General features: G+C 47.1%; 10 protein-coding genes across 10 annotated transcripts; 9 read left to right on the top strand and 1 right to left on the bottom strand.

Annotated features, from left to right (window-relative positions):
- Positions 1 to 1,592: 1,592 nt before the first annotated feature.
- Positions 1,593 to 3,217, top strand: F9C07_13243 (permease of the major facilitator superfamily; the record flags this gene model as incomplete). The annotated part of the gene is made up of 2 exons (XM_041295215.1): positions 1,593 to 2,206; positions 2,269 to 3,217. 2 exons carry the CDS (start codon positions 1,593 to 1,595, stop codon positions 3,215 to 3,217), a joined length of 1,563 nt encoding a protein of 520 aa, XP_041151062.1.
- A 292-nt stretch (positions 3,218 to 3,509) lies between these two features.
- On the top strand, positions 3,510 to 3,926 carry F9C07_13244 (uncharacterized protein; the record flags this gene model as incomplete). The annotated part of the gene is made up of 1 exon (XM_041287463.1): positions 3,510 to 3,926. One exon carries the CDS (start codon positions 3,510 to 3,512, stop codon positions 3,924 to 3,926), a length of 417 nt encoding a protein of 138 aa, XP_041151063.1.
- Positions 3,927 to 3,974: 48 nt separating this feature from the next.
- F9C07_13245 (uncharacterized protein) lies at positions 3,975 to 5,636 on the top strand (the record flags this gene model as incomplete). Its single annotated transcript, XM_041287468.1, has 1 exon — positions 3,975 to 5,636. One exon carries the CDS (start codon positions 3,975 to 3,977, stop codon positions 5,634 to 5,636), a length of 1,662 nt encoding a protein of 553 aa, XP_041151064.1.
- Positions 5,637 to 6,060: 424 nt separating this feature from the next.
- F9C07_2287530 (uncharacterized protein) lies at positions 6,061 to 6,844 on the bottom strand. Its single transcript, XM_041295233.2, has 3 exons — positions 6,608 to 6,844; positions 6,504 to 6,554; positions 6,061 to 6,449 (listed from the first exon to the last, which is right to left on the bottom strand). Exons 1-3 carry the CDS (start codon positions 6,720 to 6,722, stop codon positions 6,151 to 6,153), a joined length of 465 nt encoding a protein of 154 aa, XP_041151065.1. The 5' UTR covers positions 6,723 to 6,844; the 3' UTR covers positions 6,061 to 6,150.
- Positions 6,845 to 11,308: 4,464 nt separating this feature from the next.
- On the top strand, positions 11,309 to 11,838 carry F9C07_13247 (uncharacterized protein; the record flags this gene model as incomplete). The annotated part of the gene is made up of 3 exons (XM_041295216.1): positions 11,309 to 11,437; positions 11,491 to 11,721; positions 11,785 to 11,838. The coding sequence occupies 3 exons, from the start codon at positions 11,309 to 11,311 to the stop codon at positions 11,836 to 11,838; spliced, it is 414 nt and encodes a 137-aa protein (XP_041151066.1).
- A 1,314-nt stretch (positions 11,839 to 13,152) lies between these two features.
- F9C07_13248 (Alpha/beta hydrolase fold-1) lies at positions 13,153 to 13,933 on the top strand (the record flags this gene model as incomplete). Its single annotated transcript, XM_041295217.1, has 2 exons — positions 13,153 to 13,542; positions 13,595 to 13,933. The coding sequence occupies 2 exons, from the start codon at positions 13,153 to 13,155 to the stop codon at positions 13,931 to 13,933; spliced, it is 729 nt and encodes a 242-aa protein (XP_041151067.1).
- Positions 13,934 to 14,494: 561 nt separating this feature from the next.
- F9C07_1952248 (uncharacterized protein) lies at positions 14,495 to 16,408 on the top strand. The gene is made up of 5 exons (XM_071508522.1): positions 14,495 to 15,239; positions 15,289 to 15,359; positions 15,411 to 15,784; positions 15,837 to 15,901; positions 15,960 to 16,408. Exons 1-5 carry the CDS (start codon positions 15,056 to 15,058, stop codon positions 16,253 to 16,255), a joined length of 990 nt encoding a protein of 329 aa, XP_071367427.1. The 5' UTR covers positions 14,495 to 15,055; the 3' UTR covers positions 16,256 to 16,408.
- Positions 16,409 to 17,222: 814 nt separating this feature from the next.
- F9C07_13251 (uncharacterized protein) lies at positions 17,223 to 17,792 on the top strand (the record flags this gene model as incomplete). Its single annotated transcript, XM_041287464.1, has 1 exon — positions 17,223 to 17,792. The coding sequence occupies one exon, from the start codon at positions 17,223 to 17,225 to the stop codon at positions 17,790 to 17,792; it is 570 nt and encodes a 189-aa protein (XP_041151069.1).
- An 82-nt stretch (positions 17,793 to 17,874) lies between these two features.
- F9C07_2175069 (uncharacterized protein) lies at positions 17,875 to 18,450 on the top strand. Its single transcript, XM_071509370.1, has one exon. It carries the CDS (start codon positions 17,974 to 17,976, stop codon positions 18,223 to 18,225), a length of 252 nt encoding a protein of 83 aa, XP_071367426.1. The 5' UTR covers positions 17,875 to 17,973; the 3' UTR covers positions 18,226 to 18,450.
- A 325-nt stretch (positions 18,451 to 18,775) lies between these two features.
- F9C07_2224460 (glycosyl hydrolase family 62-domain-containing protein) lies at positions 18,776 to 20,480 on the top strand (the record flags this gene model as incomplete). The annotated part of the gene is made up of 2 exons (XM_041287465.2): positions 18,776 to 19,016; positions 19,151 to 20,480. 2 exons carry the CDS (start codon positions 18,776 to 18,778, stop codon positions 19,822 to 19,824), a joined length of 915 nt encoding a protein of 304 aa, XP_041151070.2. The 3' UTR covers positions 19,825 to 20,480.
- Positions 20,481 to 21,762: the final 1,282 nt, after the last annotated feature.

Raw genomic sequence — 21,762 nt, 5'->3', positions numbered from 1 at the left:
TTCAGCCCAACTTTTATCCTTCCCCGTATTCCCAACTCTCCAGTGGTGTTGATGTCTAACGAACGCATACGTAGAAGAGCATCAACCGGGTTAATGAATTCCACTAATGTCATGATCAACGGATCCTATATTCGAGATCTAATAGCTCATACTTGCTCACGGGTGGATATATCTTCTATCGGTCTTCTAGAATATCTCATAGCGCGGGTATAAAGGTGTCAGATATCTCGCGACTTGAAACTTAATTGCATACGGAGTAGATAGGCTAAAAAAGAGAATTCTACCCATGAATAGGCTGCCAACCGGCAAGACAATGCCGGCAAGATTCCTGAGCTTTATATTCCAATTACCTAGTGGACCCATGTCTTGTCATAGGTACCTATTACATTGGCACGTGCAACGCCGTACGCGTCCTAGATATACCTACGTCAGACTCCACCTGCCAAGGCACTATTCTATACTCTAAGCTTTGGAAAGCTTGGCATATTTCTTGATTTCTTATCTTTCTACTCTGTACATTGCCCTATCTATTGACGTGGGATACTATGGTGCGTGGGGAATTCAACATTTATAGCAACGTATTGAGAGCAGCTGGCGAACAGGCTTATGTACATTCCATGAAGCGATCGATACCTTTCAAATAATGAATACCACACTATAGCAAGTGCACTTATTATATCGCCTATACACTTTATAGGTGCTCCAAAACTACTCAGTGATATCAATATTTGGTCGTTTTGTCTACATATCTAAGCGTTGATCCTTCCTGTTCTTTTTATCCCTACTGATACCGGCTTATCTACATGATTATGGATGTTTATCTATGTCCATAAGGGAAGTAACTTTGTGTGACGTCTATTATCCATAAAAGAGACTTGTAAACCAATGTCCATATATGACAAGCATTGTTATGGCTTCGGCAAAGCTTGATAGGAAAAACCTGTCTTGTCCCGTAATCCTTCCGTTTGGTGTGCCCGACCATGCAACGGACTCTGTCCACCGTGCTTTTGAAATCCTGTGAAGAGTCATCCATTACTCATAAACGCCATGGGAAACCGCGATGGGAGGACTCGGCCATCCTGCTTTTCCGTTAGGTTTTTCATGTGTCGGCATCTGACGCGGTGGCACGATTCTCCAGTGGCAAGTTGCACACTCTAGGAACAAAGCAGTTAGCTGCGTGGGCATACCATCGTTATAAAATGTCAGTCATTTGCTATGACGGCCTTCTTTGTCCAGGACCCTTTGACTCCCCACAGTCCGTGGGGGTTCCAGTTCCGTGGGGGAAGCCGAGGGCCATTCGCCCGAGGTGCGGTTATGCTTTTGCGGGGATCGTATCGGATCCACTCAAGCTTCCACTTTGAGAAATTGGTTGGATAACGCAAAGGATCCCAAAAATCAAGTTCTCCATATTACGCTAAACTTATCTTGTAACGAATCTGGGGTTTAGTAAGGGCGTGGGGGTTGCTGAACGCTGGCTTCTTGCGGGGAGCGTGCCAAATATATAAAAACCCTTCCCCAACTTCCAGCCTGTCACCCAAGGCCCTTGCGAAGGTCATCTTATTATATTATAACCTTCCTATACATTACCCATCATGGATCCGAAGCCGCAAGGGACTCACCATGAAGATCCGGTCAAACCCGCGAACATGGACCACATCAACGTCGTGCGGGTTCCTCTGACCGAAGAGGATAGCAAGCGGATTCGAAACAAGACTGACAGGACCATCCTGGTGATCCTGATGTGGGGTTACTTCCTACAGATTCTCGACAAGACGGTTCTAGGATATGGTGCCACATTCGGCCTAAAGGAGGACACCCACCTCTCTGGCAATGAGTATTCCTTGGTCGGCTCTATCGCTCCGATCGCCCAGTTGGCCTGGCAGCCATTTTCCTCGTTCTTGATTGTCAAAGTGCCACATAGAATATTGCTTCCTGTTCTGGTCGCCGGATGGGGCGTCGCACAAGCGGCAATGGCTGCTTGCCACAACTTCGGTGGGCTAATGGCCACCCGCTTCTTTCTTGGTCTTTTCGAGGCAGGCTGCCTGCCTCTATTCAGTATTATCACTGCCCAATGGTACCGTCGTGCAGAGCAGCCACTACGAGTGGCAGCTTGGTACAGCACCAATGGTCTTGCCACCATTATCGCTGCGGCCCTAAGTTATGGGCTGGGACACATCCAGTCCGGTGTGCTTAAAGAGTGGCAGATGTAAGTTTTTGCCTAGCTTAGATCTGGGCTCTAAGATATTAACTGACATTTTCCACAAATAGTATCTTCCTCTTCGTCGGTCTTATTACCATCGTCTCGTCGCCATTCCTCTACTGGAGACTCGACAACGATATTGCTTCAGCCCGATTCCTAAACGACCAAGAAAAGCTTCAGGCCATGGAGCGCCTCCGAGCCAACCAAACCGGAGCCGGAAGCCGAGAGTTCAAGGTGCGCCACGTTGTGGAAGCCGGACTAGAGCCGAAGACATACATCTGGATTGGCATGGCATTCTTGCTCAACGTCGGCGCATCGGTGACGAATGTCTTCGGTCCTCTGATCCTATCAGGACTCGGCTTCGACAAGTTCAAGACAACGTTACTCAACATGCCCTTCGGTGCCCTCCAATTCATCATCATTCTCCTTGCCAGCTATCTCGCACAGAAAGCCCGCCTCAAGGCCGTCGTGCTTGCCTCCTTCATGTTACCTGTCGTGGCCGGTCTTGCGATCTTGTATGCCCTCCCTCGGGATGACTCCGTCCAGGGTGCATTAATGGCCGGATACTATCTGCTTTCGTTCTTGTTCGGCGGTAACCCGCTCATTGTCTCGTGGATCGTAGCAAACACTGCAGGACAAACGAAGAAGTCCATCGTCATGAGTTTGTACAATGCCGCTTCTTCGGCTGGAAACATCGTGGGACCGCTCCTGTTCAATGAGAATGATGCGCCCGCGTATCAACCTGGGCTGCGGGCCTGTCTGGGTATCTTCATTGCCATGGCTGCTATTGTGTTGATTCAATGGGCCAATCTGTTTGTGCTTAATAAAATGCAGGAGCGTCGGCGTGTGGCAAACGGGAAGCCGGCTAAGATCGTCGATCGGTCCATGGAGAATAATTACCAGGTTTCCGAGGAGGATGCTGAGGTTGAGGCTGCCGAGACCGACAACCAGGTGGGCAATAATGCTTTCCTTGATTTGACGGATCGGGAGAACGATGAGTTTGTGTATATTTATTAGATGTAATGGCTCGAACCAGAAGATACTTCTAAAATATGAACTGTGATGAGTTATGAAATATTATTAACCTGAGCTTCGATGTCTTAAATATATATTTGTAGTTGTACACTGCTATAGTCTAAAAGAGACTTAAATAAGACTTTATATTAGTAACTGTAAAGAGAAGTTGCCGATTATCAATCTTGTCCACTATTAGACATCTTCAGGGCCCGACAGTCCCGTGACTCATAAATTCAATTAAACGTGCGCATGAATCACCCGGCACAGGTGATCCCCGCTCATTGGAAAAGAAATGGAGAAACCTGATTTGATAAAGGAGCTGCAGAGCGATCTTGCGCGAAAATATAAGCTTCATGGACCGAAGATCGAGGGAATATGGCATTCCCTGGGCAAGGCACAACGGGAGAAGGTCATGAGAGCCGGTGCTGCCGAAGGACAGATGTTGAAGTCCCCTACCGATAGATCTTTAGGCGATGTTTACAAGTTCATTCCCGACTGGAATTTACGAGATATCGCCGATCCGGATTCCAACTATCTGCTGGATTGCCTGAAGCATCGCGCGACGAAGTCCCTATCTGAGCAGTACATCGAAGGTGTCAACGGCGGCCCTGGTGACGCGGCGGTCATATTGAGGAGTATGCAGATCCATGGTCTTAAACATGTTGAGCCTTTTCGCTATAGCTTCACGTTGTTCATGGACGAAGAATGATATGGACAATCCTTTACCGTCTCTGACCGGGAGAAGTATAAGGAAACAATGGCTATGATGAAAGTTCGTGTGGATGCTGGTTTGATTGTTCCTCAGTCGACGGGTAAACTTATTTTGGAAAGACAGTCTATCCTGTTACCGTCCATGAATATCGTGATCCAGGACATTCTTGAAGCGGGTTCTACCGTTGAGACCAAAGGGCGCTCTAAAAAGTCAGAAAAGGCGGCACGTGAGGCTATGTCCAAACTTACAATCGACCAGAAGCCAGAAAAGCTTTCCTTGGAAGACCTGGCTGCTCTTTCTCTTGATCAGAAGTCAGCTCTGGAGGATTATGTACTTCTATGTCGGACTGAGCCCGAATTCCTTGCTCACGCTGTTAATGCTTGGTTTTTTAGTCGACCCGAGCTGGTCGCCGATGAGAAAGGCCGAAGATTGCCCTTGATCACAGACAAATATATTAACATTGCATTTTTCGAGATGATCCACAATGCCGTCGTGGGTGCTGCAGTCTGGGGGTATATCCATCAACTGCTCCAAGCCCTTATGACCGGACCAAATGACCGGACCTACAAAAGCTCCTTTCTCCAGGAGCTTGCAAACGTCTGTCATTTCGAGTACCAACGAGTCCAGCGGCTTTTCAAGCGCTTTGTCCAAATGGGGTCTGGCGATAAACATTTCAAGCGCGTCTCTGGTGTATATGATAATGGCACCGCGCGGGTAACGATGAAAACCAAGCCGGACACTCTGACCAGAACCGATCCGCAACTCAATTACATACTTCGCCTTTGTCAACCCGACACGAATGCCTCCCGGGTAGTCGAATGGGTTAGAAAGTTAGACGACCTCCATCAAACACATCCCGCTGAGCAAGATAAGATGGTGGAGAGCGAATTTGACGCTTTCGGTGATCTTGCTGTGACAACCAATTTCGTCCAGTGTCTCTCGACGTCTCTACCCATGCCGCCAATAAATCCGAAGAAGGGCCAAACTTATGTTTCTCGCATAAAGGATGTAGGGTCTGAACTTGACCCGCTAAAGTCTGAGGTTGACTTATCCGCGTTTGCAGTGCCGATTGATAATCTTATGGAGCCGGGAATGGCCCAAGGCGCGCTGACCACACTTGATGAGTTCATTTCCAGCAGAATAGGGGCAGATATCGGCTTTCTCTATCAGGATCTAAACGAAGAATGCTTGTCAGACCTGCAGAATCAAGCTCAACAGCAGAAGGAGAAGAGCGAGCAGATAGCACGGGCTGAGCTTGCTTCGTCAACCCCTGAAGCGCCCAATCGGGAAATCCAAATTGAACAGCGCAAGGAAAAGATCAAAACACGCCCACCACATTCATCCGTGTACAGTATCGCTCCAACAGCAGCTTCCGCGACGGAACCAGAACCTGCAGCGCCATCCCAAGCATTCAAAGTAAAGCCATCCTCCTTAGAGGTATTCTCGACCCTATTCTCTAATCCGAGACCACGGAGCTCAATCACCTGGGCCGCGTTCCAAGCAGCTATGGCACACATGAAATTCTCTGTTGTGCCAAAGACTGGGTCTATCTATACCTTTTCTCCACCTGAAGGCTTCAATGTGCAAAGGTCTATCACGCTCCACCGACCGCATCCGTCCCGTATCGAAGGTTGGAGACTTCTGTACTTTGCGAATCGTCTAAAGAGAAAATATGGATGGGATGAGAAGTCATTCGAGACGGAATGAGGTACCTAGCTATGACCTGCTCTTTGTGATGAACTCGGTCGTCACCAGAAGATGAGGAGTCATAGTTCGGATACGCCACGTCTAAATCCTAGATAGTTAGCCCAGATTAGGTAGAATCTAACTCTAGATAACTTTACAACATAAAATGCGAAAAGGCATTCGGCGCGATGGGTGATACATGTCGACAAATGTAGTGCATTATTTTAGGAGCACCATACATTTACCACATCTTTAGGACGTGACCAGGTATTTATCCACCTATTTTGGAGCATGACTTACTTCATCGCTCCCAATTCTTACAATGCATTATCGTCCTCAGGAAACCTTCTCCATTTTACCCAGTAAAGGTCTACTGGTTTACAAAACAGATGAAGAATGATGTCATGGAAGTATTTGAATTATTTACTATTATCCATATGTCCAATACCAGCCTAGACTATATCCACATGCGATGTTGACCTCAAGTCACATAGCATCCAAATCTCCAACTAAAAAAAAAAAAAAAAGCACCAGCCTATTTGAGCTCCTTAACCCAGAGAGTAACCTTGGGGACAGTGGCGTCCTCTCCAAGGAAGTAGATCTGGTGCTTGTCCTCGGAAAGACCGAAGTTGTTCTCGCCGTTGAAGGTGAGGTAGCCGTCGTCGGTGATGCCCCAGCCGTTGAGCACAGCGCCGTCGGGAGTGGCACCAGAGTGAGGGATGGTCAAGCCTAGAGGCTTAGACTTGCCTGCGATGGCATAGAGGTTCTGCCACGAATTGGGGTTCACGGCTTGTTGTTGGGTGAAGGTGATGGTCTTGCCGTCCTCGCTTTTCACTGTATATTTTTAGTTTGGTTCGTGTAGTATTATACTGGGTGAGTGAGACATACGGCGGAGGATCTCCAAAGTGTTGGCCTGGGAAGCGTCCACAATGGCGTTGGCTGTTGAGGTTAGTCACGATTTCTACTGAAGGGTTGAGGTAGAGGGTACATACTGTTGTCAGTGAGGACGGTGTTGCCGCCGTCAGCGACAAGAGTGAAAGACTTGGGGAGAGTGGCTGCGAGCGCAGCGGTAATGAAGGTGGAAGCGGCGGCGAGAGTGAACTTCATGGTGGCGGTTTGGGAGTGGTTTGTTTGTTTCGTAGAGTGCTGTCTTGATTGATGGTTGCGGTTGTGGTTGATGGTTTTCGTCGATCCCGGGGAAATGCGAGGGTTTTTATATTCAAAACCAAATAAATGTCGCAATGAGATGCTTGGATGCTGTTTATGAGCTCGTGAGGCTGTAGCGTTGCGCTATTGGGGAGGATATTGATTGCATCGATCCCTGATGCAATCGCTTCGCTGGATGGTGTGGAGAATGTCTCACATCGTTATTCTTAGAGTCGGCTCTCGGATAACTTCTGTAATTCTATTAGCCGAGTGCTGCATGGAACTCGCATGAACGGCCTAATCTTAGCATCCTGTGCACAATGTTGAAACTTGAATTGCGCTGGTGCAGGTCCAAACCAGCCATCGTATTGTAGAGGACACAATCGCAGCCCAGTTGGATCCGAGATGATATCAACTCTTCCCTCACATTACTCCGGAGTAAGCCGGAGACCCTTTAAGCAGCCCCATGTCGGCTAGAGAGTTACGCGATGATCGACACGGCTTTTCATCATTCTAAGCTTCCCCATCTCGCTAGTCAATGAGCTAGTCTCACAACCCCGATGATTTGCCCCACAGATGTCTCACGGAGAAGGTCACTCCCGCCTCATCGCCACAGAACCCAGGTGGCTAATTTAGTATCAATTCGATGGGGTATGATCAATTTCCGTCGTGATGAAATAGCCGACTGTATAATCACCACGATATAATCCATCACGCCATTTCCTCGGTCAAGTTCCAAGGAATCGCTCAGGGAAAGGGTATTGCTGATAATACGACTCAAAAACGCGATCTAAGACTCGAATTAAGGGGAGAGAGATCGGCATAGAGATCGGCGTCTTCGTTGGAACTATTGACTGCGATCACCTCCCTTGCTCAGCACTTTCGATGGCTCGGAACTCCGCTTTAGAAACTTCTGCGAAGTTTTTGAGTAAACCGTTGGAAGTCATGCGATATTTATTGCCCTATGAAATATGTGCAGGTATTTATCATCCCAACGCGCTCTTTTCGGGAAGAGAAGTCCAAAAGGGGTGTGTATCGTTTGGCGCCATACATAAAGTAACCACGTGCTCAAAAGTGCTCAATTTTGTCCATAAGATTTTCCTTGGTATTAAAGAAGAACCACTTTTGTGTGGCGTCAACACCAAATAATTGCTCGGAAATGAGATATTGACATGCTGGTGTTCCATTATTGCTTGGATGCTGCAAGTGCTCTCGACTACGATCTGGGTGGCTGTTAGTGTTGGGACCACATGTATCTATCTATAGGTTCTACTGAAGGCCACAGGCATGATAGCCATGACGAACTTGTCGTGTCTCGAATATATTTTTCGTGAGTATTCGTCGTCCTCGTTGAGTACAGTATCCCCTAACTATGTTTTATTCGAACGAGTCCGTCTATGTACGGACATGATTTTAATCGTGCATCTTATGGTGCAATTGTTATTGGGATGAGTGTAAAAATGGTAAATGGATAGCACCAATTGAGATTTTGGAGTGCAGATATATGTTGAGGATAATGTGTACAAGGCACGACTTTGGTGCCATTGGCATTTTAGTTGAATGGGCATGAAAATAAATAGCTTTGGAGCAGCAAGAGAGCACACCGTTATATATATCTGTACACGGGTACTGGCACCACTATACCACCTCAACATGGACGGTCTTGGATGACCTAGTAGTAGGGACCCGGTAGCCTAAGAATGCATCTTAAACCTTCACTGGGCGAAGGTAAATCGCAACACGGGACGTGGATTTTGAGTGGTAAGTATCAGACGAGGAGGCGCTTACGACGATGTGAGCTAGACGGGAAAGGCTCAGCTCGAGGGTAACTTTTATTTCAACTCCAAACCCCTGATGGCCTAGTTGGATATGACGTCTGACTACAATGGGAATATACCGCTATTATTAGCAGATCGCTGGCTATTCCGCCTCGGGGGAAAAAGTCCTTTTTCTTTTCGAATCAAGCACATGCTTCACGGATATGCCAGTGTTATCCTTTCCAAAATTTCAGTTTTTCTTCACAGAGAGAGGGGCAAGCAAGAAAGGCCTGTCGACCTCTTACAAGTTTGATAGCAATCCTAAGCGGCAAGGATGAGTGGTGATATGTCATTGAAGTCAAGGACGACCGCTATTAGGATATCTTTTGATGGATGGCTGCGTGCGTGTAATTCACAGATAGACCCAGCAATGCAAAGGAGGCAAAATATCAGAATAAGAACCCAGCCTGCAGAACGGCAAAAACCGTGCCTCATACAGGCGATGAATATGATCACCAGGGAAGGAACATAGACGATAAGTTGCAGAATTAATATGCCATTTCTACCGGTCAGATATATTGTGTGGTAGTCGGCTTTCCTCGAATACAATTCAATGATGATGGAGCAGCAAGAAACAGAGAGTTGATCAACGACAAAATACAGGAACCGTGGTTTTAAAGGACTTCCCTTTCTAAACTCTACTTCTGTTTACTGGACACTGCAAAGAAAGTCGTGTGCTAGACAGTACCAATTTTCCAGGGTGCTCTAATTAATTGCCACTTTTGGCAAGTGTCTCGAAGCTTAGCGTTCGTCTCCTTAGTTAGACCCACAGAGTTTACCACTGACGCGTTCTAGATGTTCCTGAGAGCATGGAACCCACTAAGGCTTGATTGACTGAACTTATTGAAATCCCAAGCAATGTGGAATAGGGCGCTACAACACTATTCTTAATGAGGTAGGTGACTCAAAAATTAGCGTGGATATAAAAGAGCTATTGACTATGGTTGGCTACGATGGCTAAGTGGGTCATCGGTATTTAGTTCTACTCGGACATCGTCTGAGATTACTCTACTATGTGGCTACTGTGGTAGGGTATGAAAAGACTGCCAGCCCTGTTATGCACAGCCACAAACCTTCAGTTAGATACTAATACGAACAAGCTCGTGGGTCGGCAGTGTGCACTGATTCCGGAGTATGTAAGCTCTGCAGCTGTTACACTGCATTTAAGGAACGACCTCGATTTTGCGGACGCTGCCGCCTTGCTCAGTGAAAATTGTACAATCCTCAGGCCGGTCGCGTGTATGTAGTATGTACAGGTAATATTCAGAGGGGCTGGAACCGCCCATTCCATCCGCGGCGTGATCAGGTTGTTTCCTTATACCATGCACGGGGTGGTTACCGCTGTCACATATCTAGCTACTTGTCTAGGCAGCGGTTAATCCGGGCTGGGATGAAATACGAGATGCTACGGTTTCGCTTTGTCTTTGATCACTATAAATAACACTTAAAGTGTCCCATGAGGGAAAGCGTATCGTCAGTATGGGGTGATGATCAGATACTAAGACACTGAATACAGTTGAGAGTTGAGACAAATCGTTCGATCCGGCATTCGTAGGCAGCGAGTCATTATTTCAACACTGAGAATCCTCCAGGCATGAGTTGCCTGATAGAGAGCACTCCATCAGGTTTTTATTACATGAACAAAATGATCATGCTAGACATCACACAACTGATGTGTTGTTGATTAGCTAGTGGAATGCTTTCAAGTAAATGACGAGAGTAGCATGTTGCTATAGAAATGATGATCTTAGTCCTCCACAATCCTACTCTACGTCTCGATCTTTATAATTAGTCCAGTAGCATCCGACTATCCCTCTAGCGTAATTCTTCGTGCATTGCGCTGTCAAGAGCTGATTTGCTGAGTGAATCCTAGAGTAACATGGATGTATGACGTCATATCTCGTTGATGCCGCTCCATGGAGACTGAACTGTTATTTTAAGCTCGTAATTAAGCAACATGACACGCTTGGAGAATATAATGGCAGGATATCTCTGGCATGACTATTGATCACCTTTCCCAGTCTGCCGTGGGGTGACTTGTTAGGGCAAGTTCAGGCACCCTGCCGCTTCCTTAGCTTTAAACAAAGACCTGTCCCTTCTCTTGTCCAACAAACTCCCAACATCTCTTCTGACCTGTCATTCTTGATACCTATTTATAGTCGTCGTATACTCTGTCTCGTAGCTTAGAATCCCATAAGTCATACAGATATTGATCGAGTCTTTCGCAAATGGCCACATTCAAAGGGACTCACGCGAACAAGGTTCGAAACCGCAAAAGATAATTCTAAACCCCAACAGGCGAAATGGGTCTGACCGCCAGTCTACGTAGAAGGAAAAGAGGACAGCTCCTGCAGGTATTATTAGCATCAGGCCCTACAGACAATATGCATGTTTTTCATGGGGTTGACCAAACATGGGGCGAGATTAGGCGATCTCGGCAGTGTCGGGGATTTTCAACCTTCGGTTGCCTCGGATTCTGAGTCCTTCAGGCCAACCACAATCGTGGCTTCGCTCGCCGCTCTGAGACTTGCAGAGACTTAACGAATCACCATCGTCCAGTGGGTGTGCCCCTAACATTGGCCTGTATCCCATTTCTCAACAGCATAAAAACCCCCTCTGTCTCGACTTCAACCAACATCAAAAAGTAAGGTCAAGACTAGAATCGCAAGCATCAGCTCAATATCTTTCAATTTCACTATAACTCTTTATCATTGAGTCAGTATCAACAACATGAAGGCCCCTTACTTTATCGCTTTTCTTGCCGCCGCCGTCTCGGCGCAGAATGCTTTCATTGGACTTCCTAAGAAAGACCAGGAGATCACTGCAGGAGAGAATCTAGTTGTTCAGGTTCAGCGCCCGGTAAGTATGGACCAGCATCCCACAGCTATAGCTGAGACTAACTGCCGTATTAGAACTCTTTAACTGGTTCCGAGGAGATGGGTGTCGCAATTGGCGTGGCATCCTGCCCCGAAAGACCCTGCATGGCTCCGAAAGACACACTGGGCACTCTGCTCTATAACGGGCCCTTCAAGCCCGAGTACCACGATAGCTCGCCTCCTTATCAGAACTTCACCGTGACGATCCCAGACTCCATAGCCAAGGGAGACGCACAGATCAACGTCGCCCATGTGGCAATTGTCGGGGTAAGCGCTAACCTCCCACGATCGCATCGATGAGATTAAGGAGCTAACTTGGTCGATTTACAGGCGAGCGCATGGCCATATTTAGACCTGCTCAATCAGACTGTTGTTGTTGCTTAGATTTTGTGTGGAGGTTGTCTGCTTGTTCCTGCTTGTATAGGCTCTTCGCGGGACTGGCGAGTTGTATATTCATTCATTAATTTTCTTTGGATTTAATTTCGTGGCTTTTATTTTGGGATTGTCGGTCTTGATTATTGTGATTTGAAATTTGCGGAGAATCCGTTAGCTATAAGATCGCCTATTATTAATCTATGTGTTTTTCTCCAGCATTTCCAGGCACGTCGCCATGGGGAAGTAGTGATAGGACTTATTATTATTCATACGACCGCATACTATTGACACTTAAACATATATACGCCTCTATTCATAGAAAGGAAATCCCGGCACCGTCAAACCGGTACTTGAAAAACAGTCTAGTGGAGAAACAAACCGTCAGTCAGCTCATTCCCCACAGTATGGAGGATTTCATCAAGCGCCACAATCCTGGAGGCTGATCGAGACGAGTATCTGCTTTCTATGTCACTTCCTGTAGCTGTGTTAAACCTACGTCTTCTAAGTGATAGTTTATGCTAATTTGTCCGCCGGCGATCTCACTCAATAAATTTTATGGTTTCAGGAACCTCACTGTTTTCGGTTGACTCTTACCATGGGCTATAGAAGAACTGGTAAAGAAATTAGATCCAAGAATGAAACGGATGATAGCACTATTTAACCCGTGGCGTGGGCATATTTGCGGTAGATCAATATGCATCTCCTCATTGACTTCTGCTCGGTGGCTTATTCAACAACTGATCTGTGCTCTGAACATTCGATCAACACTAGTTGTATAGTTCAGCGAGGTATAACCTGGTTTTGACATGGGTATATAAGCGATTTTACGTTATCTATACTATTAGTAGTAAAGAGAGATATCAAAAGAAAACATAGATAGTACTGTTGCAAAGTCCATGCGGATCGGATATCTAGTGCCCATAACCCAGGCTTCTGGGTTTGAAGTCCTCAAATATCTCCATGACTCGGAGTCCTAGATCACTAGGCGAACTTAGTAGTAGCTTAGTAAAAAGGCTGTAGGAGGGGCTTTCAATTAGGGACATTAAGTTAACAGGAAGGTGCCCTCTTTATGATTGGATCTTGAATTGATGATTACTCTCCCTAAGTAAAGCTAAATTCTCCCTAAGTGTTCCGCCTAGCGGCCGCTAGAACACTTAGGGCCGCCAGACGGAATCCCCTACCAACAGACTCCACTGATGTCTCATCTGGCTGCGACGAACCAATTTGTCCGAGATAAAATAGTCTTCAAGGCCCCGAATAACACTTACATGCAGGACCTTTCCACCTCTGTCCCACGTTTGAGACAAACTTTTGCGGACCAACATGACTGTTACAACTACTACTCGCCCTACCATCCTTGTCATTCACGGGGCATGGCATCACCCTGAATTTTATGCCCCGTTCTGCAGGGCGTTTGAAGACTTGGGCTACGAAGCAGTCTGTCCTCGCCTTCTAACCTGCAACAATGATGTACCCCCGACGAAGACATTGGCGGATGACGTGGCGCTCATCCGACAGACGGCACAGTCGCTCATTGACGATGGGAAGTCTGTTGTCGCGGTCATGCACTCCTATGGCGGAATTGTTGGCACTGATGCCCTAGACGGACTGGCGATCAAACGTCTGATCTACATGACTGCTTTTATACCCCCTAGTGGCAACAGCCTCGCGGGTATGTTCGGCGGCCAATTGCCTCCTTTCATAACAATCGATGTAGGTAGTCGCTTACCTTAACTGATATGCACTCGCTAATAAGCATTTCTAGGATGAAAAGGGGATGTTGACTGTCCCTGACCCAGCGACCTTTTTTTTCAACGACCTTCCCGCTGAGGAAGCCGCTGCATGGGCCAAGAAGCTAGTGGTCCACCCAAAATCCGCCCAGTTCGACCCGATCTCAAACGAGGCGTATCGCAGCATCCCCGCCACATACATTGTGTGCGAACAAGATGCTGCCCTCATTCCCATGGTTCAGGAGATGATGATCGGAAACGTGCGGAAGGTGGGAGTGGATATAGACGTCGAGAGGCTACCAGCGAGCCACAGTCCGTTCCTCAGCATGCCGGAAGAGACTGCCAAGCTGGTGCTAAAGATTGCATCCCAATGAACTAGGAGGTAGCCTAACCGCATGGAACACGGTATGCGAGAAGGGTTGGCGGGGTCTACTCCCAAGGTTCGAATAGATCCTGCTTAGTTTGAGACATTTCGTGGGTTGATACAACGGCTTGGGGGTGAGGAATGGGTCCGATGTAACCAACGGCATCCCAGGCCAATCGGCATCGGGAAGGCTTCAATTTCGTTCTGTGCCCGACCCACTCCGTCCGATCCTGCAGAGCCAGGATCGAAGTTTATTTGATTAATCTTGCGTGTTTGGTTTGACCGGTTCCAGACTTTGGGGGTAGTCTATTTCCTGTGTACTGCTTTCTGCTTTTCTCCTGAAGCATTTGGTTCGATAGCCTGTTCTATTTTCTATTGTTAGCATATGCCATTGTGCGCCAGAGAGACCCATGCCTTATGTCTCATTCTCATAGTACTCACCGATAGTATTTCTCTCTTCTAGTAGCTTATATGTTAGGAGCGTTGCGTTCTTGTAGATCCCACAGCTCGAGATGGGTGAACCGTTGCCGCGGAATTTGAGATTAATCATTTATAAACCATCCCGCACAATCTGCCAAGTCTAGGACTCTAGCGTCAGAGGAATACCACTAGTCTAAGCACAAATCCCACCTTAATGGTACGAAGTATGCGCACATCGAGCCACCAGGATGAAGATCCCTGCGGGCGGGTCTGCCGGAAACAAGTCCTCATACTTGGGCATTCGCACGCACATGTAATTCTTTAGGCATTTAAAGTACTCGTTTTCCAAGACCCCTGGTAGCTAACAGTTCCTAGTAAGGCACTTTTGATACGAATCCCTGTTCATATGCACATAACCCTGGTGGCGCGAGCCCCTGGATAATAGCGACACAAACGTGAAGTGAAACCCTTCAAGCTTCAAAAACAGCTAATTCACACTCAATCTTATCTTAAAATGTTACCCACATACCAATCCTAGCGGAGTACGGGGTCCATGTGGGTTTAAATAGTACGTCAAGCAATCAAGCAAACCTTGGCTCACGTCCGACGAGGTTGCGAAATTTTGCCGTCGTTTGGCCGGCGAATACGGTTATGTATATACAGCGACGACAACAACGCATTCATCCTCTGGCAAACGCTTTTTCGTCCCATTATGGGTGCTAATGACCGTGGGAAAACCTACATCACGGTCAGTGCTGTGCTCGTTGCGCTGTCCACGATTGTGGTCGGTTTTCGGATCGTTGCGCGATGGATGAGAACTACTTTGGGAATGGATGACTATGTCATCTGTGTGTCGATTATTCTTGCTTATAGCATGCTGGGAGAAGCTGTTGTTTGTATGTTTCCCATATTGCGACGAGATTGTACATGGCTGATCGTGTATAGGGGCCCGAGATGGCGGGCTAGGAAAACACATGGACGAACTGAGTATCCAGGAGAAGATCATCTTCCAAAAGGCGAGTATCTGCGGGCGTTCAACTGTGATTCAAGTCTAACGACAATTGCAGTGTTTCTTCGCCAACGAAATCTCATATACCCTCCTCATCCCCTCGATCAAAATCTCAATCCTCCTACTCTACCGCCGGATCTTCAGCGTTCGCAATTTCAGAATCGCGAGCCTCATCACCGGCGGTCTAGTCGTATCATGGTGTCTCGCGGTCTTTATTACCGTCCTTCTTCAATGTCGCCCGATTGCCTTGAACTGGAACAAGACGTTAGAAGGAACTTGTATCGACCCGAAACAATTTTTCTTCGGCAATGCGATCTCTAATCTACTCATTGATGTGGTTATTCTCGCTTTACCGATTCCGATGGTTCTACAACTTCAACTACGGCTGTCGCAGAAGCTGACTATTCTGGGGATATTCCTTCTCGGTGGATTGTACGTCTTTTAGTATATTTTATCGGTGAAGGTTGAAAGCTAATGAATCCAGTGTCTGTGTCGCGAGCATTATGCGAGTTGTTACCCTCGATATCTTCGAAACTATGGATACGTCATGTCTGTTTCCTTTATTCCTCGAATCCATTTATTCTCAACTAATATCTCAACCGTATAGACTCCGTAATGGAAGCCGCAACCTGGACCTTCGTCGAGCCCTGTGTCGGAATCATCTGCGCCTGTTTACCCACTCTTCGACCCCTGCTACGGACTCTATGCTGTTCCTTCTCGTGGAGTACAGATCATTCCGATGGTCCACCGGCAAACTATAGGATGCATAGAATATCCAGTGCCGCGAAGAATGAATCGGGTGGTAGGAGCGACAGAGAATGGGACAATAAGCGATTCGGGGATGAGTTCGCGTTAATGGGAGGGAGTACAAAAGTTGCTGTTAATGGGGATGATGCCTCTTAGATTTGATTTCAGTATTGGCGTTTATTGGATACCCAAGATGGATTTATAATGGCGTGAGTATATACCACAGTAGGGCAAATCCCTGGGAACATTTTACAACGTGTTGTATGTTAGTTTGATCTTTACATATCAGTCTGCTGAGTATCCTGTAGAATGTCGATTGATACGAAGGGGCTGTCATTTACGAGATCATATGAGTGTGAATCTGGGCTGAATGGTGCGCTTGGCTTAGGGTTAGACTGAACCAATATTTTATCAGTCTGCTGCGGGTGACACATCGCATGAAGTCGTATCCTGAGTTGAGCGATGCCATTATGTCGACAGTCGCCCGGCGAAACAACATATTATGCATGGCCTAAATCGGCTAGACCTAGTAGATCGTTCGATATCTTCGATCCTTGGCTTTTCGCAGATAAGCTCCGCAAATGCTATGGCCCCCTTTCATTTTTCCCACCAGAAACAGAGATGAAGGAAGAAGAAGGAGAGAAGAGAAGAGAACAGAAGAGGGCTTTGCAACAATAGCAACTGTACAACAGTTGGCAGCATCCGTTTCATGTATCATATGAGCCTAAACGTCTGACATCAGCAAGATACCTAGGTTCCCGATCACTGCGGGGCTTGAAGATAAAAGTATGATATAAAATAACCTTATTGTGGATTGACTTCAGCGTACCATGGGCACCCCAAGCCCAGGAGGGTCTCGGTAGGTCTGGAAGTTCGCTAAGCCAATCCCGTCCTAAGTTTCTCTTATCGCATGAAGACAGTAAAACCATGTAGCATATGTCAGTCGATCGCCATTTGCAGCCCCTGTTCCCGAGGGAATATCGATATGAAGAGGACTTATAAAGGTTGCGTAGCTGTCTCCACTCATAGGTGCCTAAGATTTGACGCTGAGACTCTCGAGCCTTCTGCACAAAAACACCATCCTGCTTTCGTCAATCTATCATTGGTTTCAGCAAATTACAATATGTCGAATGCAAATAACACACCTAGCTCACAACCGACACACGCAGGCCTATCCACAGAGGAAGCACCAAGTTACCAAACATTCACAGATGCAACAGATAAACTGTACAAGAAGCTGGTCCATGAAGAATCCCACGAATGGTGGCAGTACCGTTTTGTTAGCACGTTCTTCAACTTACTTGCGATTGTGCAAGTAATGGTCGGGGCAACCATAACTGCTCTTGGACCGTTTGGGGGCCAACATTTGATTGCAATAACCGTGTTAGGCGCCATTAACACTGTCATTGCTGGGTTTATAGCTCTTCTCAAAGGTAGGGGCCTTCCTCAGCGACCCCGGAAAAATATGCTAGAGCTCAGGAGGGTTCGGGAGTATATTGAGCAGAAGAGGACCATGTTGCAGTACAGGAACAGGAGGTTCTCGAGGGATGAGGTTGACTCTCTACTGGAAGATGTGATGAGACGGTATGATCTTGCTGGAGAGATTATTGAAAGAAATCAGCCGGATACCTATACAAATGCTGGATTGACCGGTAGAGAGCGTCAACCGGACGAAGAAAGGGGCCCGAAATAAAGCAGGTATTATTCAAGTACGTTGTATTAGAGATTTACCTTGGCTGATTCAATTTCGTGCTATAGGTGCTGTGGAGACATTGACTAATAGCTTACAGGCGCTTTCCTGCTTGACCGGTTAGAGCTCCACTTGGCATGCATCTATGGATGCAGATGATTATTGAGGTATCAGCTCTAGTGGCATGACTTTCATTCCTGCTTTACCCTTGAAATGGCAAAAGTCCGTTTGTCTGGGCAGCACTACTCTCGCAGCAGAGTGTCATAGCATGTATTCAGGCATACATGTGATCGGGCTACCCCTGATATGTCAAAAATGGTCAGACTCGAGCAGTGAGTGCTGGTATTCCAATCAACGCCGGACAAGGTCTGGAGAAGATTTGGGCTCACGGGACCATCAAGCCCACAGCCTTTACGCTTTTGCTTCGGGCATTTAAGATTATTTTTTCTCCTTTTTCAGAGAAATACAACGGTGCCATACTTGCATCGTCTCGTACGGTGGGAGTTGTTTCTGTATTGTATATTATAGCTGCTAGAGGGTATTCGCAGTCCCCGTCCTTCTCATACAATGATGTTAAATGGCGCATGTACCCAGCTGGACATCAAGGAGCTAATCTATGAAATTTTCATGTGTCGGGGGACTTCGGAAAGGAAAGTCCAGGCGAGTAAAGCAAGTGTTTTTAGTAATGATATATTGTCCAATTGAACGACTGCTTGAGAGCGTACTTCATTGGGCGTCCTTCACACTATAATGCATGAAGAGAGTCCCCCCTATTGCCTAAACTCAGACAGAAGCGACCCAGGATTTCGTGATTCAGCCTGATACCCTCGTCCTTTACTGCAGAGCTCCGTTTCCTTGAGGACTGTTATTGATGGAGAATATACACGTTTGCCGTAAGCTACTACTCAAAGAAGAATGCTAAACTCAATGATCACCTGCTATCTCACTTGTACTTCTTCTTCTCTAAGACCTTTCTAAGTGAAACAATGCTGTCACTTCGACTTTCCGTCATTTCAGTCTGCCTCGCAGCTGTCAACGTGCTTTCGGCTAGTATTCGGAAAGACTCCGTGACGAAGGCCAGTCTGCCCAAGAGCTTCGAATGGAGTTCGAGTGGTCCTCTTATTAGCCCAAAAAACGATAACTACGACCTTGCTGGAATCAAAGACCCGTCCATCGTCGAAGTCGGTGGCGTTTACCACGTTTTTGCTAGCACAGCCAAGGAAGCCGGTTATCACCTAGTTTACCTCAGTTTTACCGATTTCAATGACGCCAACTCGGCAACATTCCACTACCTTGATCAAGGCCCCATCGGGACAGGCTATCGCGCCACTCCTTAGGTCTTCTACTTTGAGCCACACAAGCTGTGGTGTGGTGCCTTGTCTACCAAAATGGTAACGCTGCGTACTCCACCAACTCCGACATCAGCAATCCTGATGGGTGGAGTGCGCCCAAGAATTTCTTCGACACCATGCCCAGTATCATTTCGGAGAACATAGCTAACAGAAATTGGGTTGACATGTGGACGATTCGCGATTCGTCCGACTGCTATCTTTTTCCATCGGACGATAATGGTCTTCTCTCCCGCTCTCAGACCTCTCTCGGGAGCTTTCCGAACGCTATGGGAAATACCGTCATCGCGCTGCAAGGCACGAATGCATATGCCTTATTTGAGGTATCCATTGTATACAGCACCGGCGACGGTGAGTACCTTCTTCTCGTTGAGGCCATCGGCAGGGACAGTGCGAGATACTTCCGTTCCTGGACTTCCACGAGTCTCTCTGGTACCTGGACCAGTCTTGCCGACACGGAGGCGAACCCCTTTGCGCAGTCCAACAATGCCAAGTTTAGCGCTCCGGCCTGGACTAAGAGTATCAGCCATGGGGAGATGGTGCGCACAAATGTTGACAAGACCATGGCCATTACCCCCTGTAATCTATGCTATCTTTACCAGGGCGTGGATCCAAACGCGAGTGGCGATTATAATGCCATGCCGTGGAAACTTGGGCTCCTGACCCAGGCCAATTCAGCCTGTTAACGGGCAATTATCGGACAGACTAACTAAAAGAAGTCTGTCAACGGGTTGTGCTGTGGATACCCTCAGCAAGTCAAGACTTCAGCTCAGCATCGGCATACAATCTGCCCTGACTCCACTTTCTGCCGTAGTCCAGGGACTAGATAGCAAAGCTACCTTAGTACAAACTTTTCCACATTGAGCGCTCGAACTCGCTTATTCTTCCTATGATAAGTGGCTGTCTCATGTTTTATACCTTTCAACTCGATTATTGGTAGATTGAGTCGTTTCACTCAGCCCGCAATTACTAGAAAAGGAAATCGCTCGGTTACAGGGCCCACAAGTTCGAAACATTTAGAACTCACGGTGCCTCGAGACCCTGATCAAGTGGGTCCAGCTTGAGTCTGTGGACTAGCCAACCATCAAAAACATCAATACTCCATAACTACATTGTTCATGAGTCCATGACTACCGAGGCAATCAAGCGCCAAGAGGAGCTCATGTGTCGAAGGACACCCGCAGAGATCAGTGCATCTGGTAGGAGTCAGCCATGGACAGACCTTTGTTTATAGATAGACCGGAGATTAAATCTGGTTAAAATTAGGCAAACCGTTAGTCATAATATAGGATTCTATGATCTCAAGGCTATCTCAAAGTTTCCGTTGAGACGGCGGGTACGGAGCCATTTTCCGCTCGGACAGAGCCTAAATCGTGCCATAGCTCGAGGTACTTTAGGTCTGGCCAATAGGACAAAGTCCATTATGTATTATATCCTACGGCTAGACGCAGTAACATGTCATAGGAGGTGGTTGTATTATTTCGTCCAGATAACTCCAAAGAGTGTCGCTATAGGGCCTTTTCTGAACCCATACCTACAGTTATACTGATTACTGCTGCTAGCGATACACAAATGTGTCAAATTGCACGTTAGAATTGCAGCTATGCCTGTGCTCCTAAGCCACATCGTAGCGAAGGAAGTACAATGGAATCCATGGTCTCAGGAGAAAATTCACAATACGAATCGAGTTGTGTGCAGTGATCCTCATAAGACAAAGTGGACCCCCCTCTTGCCGGTGAAGCTCTCACTGAGCAGACTTTCGGTTCTGACTCGGCAGTTGGCGGATTAAGAACTATCCGATGGCTATAAGACGGCGGTTTCAGGTCTTTCTGACAAGATCACTAATCTTCTTCGCTCCGTCTATCTAGACCCGAATCGGAAACCCCACTAGCCCTACATAAATCCGTTTCTAACTTTAACTTCCCGCTCAGATCAAGGGAAGGGGCTAAGGCGCTTCCTCGAACAAGACTCGAATGTGGAAATGACACGCTTCTGCTTCATTTGTCCATTGAAGTCTGAAAAACATACCTTTGTGTTTCTGTCTATGTACGTGCCTAATGCCGGCCTAACCTTGGTAGACCTGCTAGATTGACAACTGCACTCATTCGGACTTCATCTTTATCCTAACGGTCTCTTCATGATCATCGTAGTGTTCTCACGTACTTTTATTCCCCGCTTTGCTGGATTAAGCGGGTAATCGGTTGGCCACCTCGGCATTCATACTTGAACAGGAGGACCACCTCCTTTAGCCTAATCATAATCTGCCCGTGATTGCTCTCCAAGTGAATCTCGTCTTATACTGCCAGTGCGAGCTGACTTGCGGATATATCATAACTACTAGAATAGTTGGTGACCTACTCTCCTGCACATGCAACATTCACACTTGTTGTACGGCAGGCCGACTTTAACCGTGTGTAGCTATCTCGCTAAAAGACAACTCTATGCCTTGAAAGGAAGGTCGTTACCCTCCACATGTGGGGCAATAGCTACATAGTAGTGGATTTACCCATATCGTTACGAACCGTAATTGCTTATTGGCGGAGCGCCTCGCACGTAGGTCATGAGTCTAGACATCATGCTGTATGGGTCCAGGGTTTTGGTCTAGGGGCCCTGAGCTACAAGGA

Source organism: Aspergillus flavus, chromosome 8, assembly GCF_009017415.1.
Source record: "Aspergillus flavus chromosome 8, complete sequence".
Taxonomy (NCBI): Eukaryota; Fungi; Ascomycota; class Eurotiomycetes; order Eurotiales; family Aspergillaceae; genus Aspergillus; species Aspergillus flavus.
This window is presented reverse-complemented; position numbering and strand designations above follow the sequence as displayed.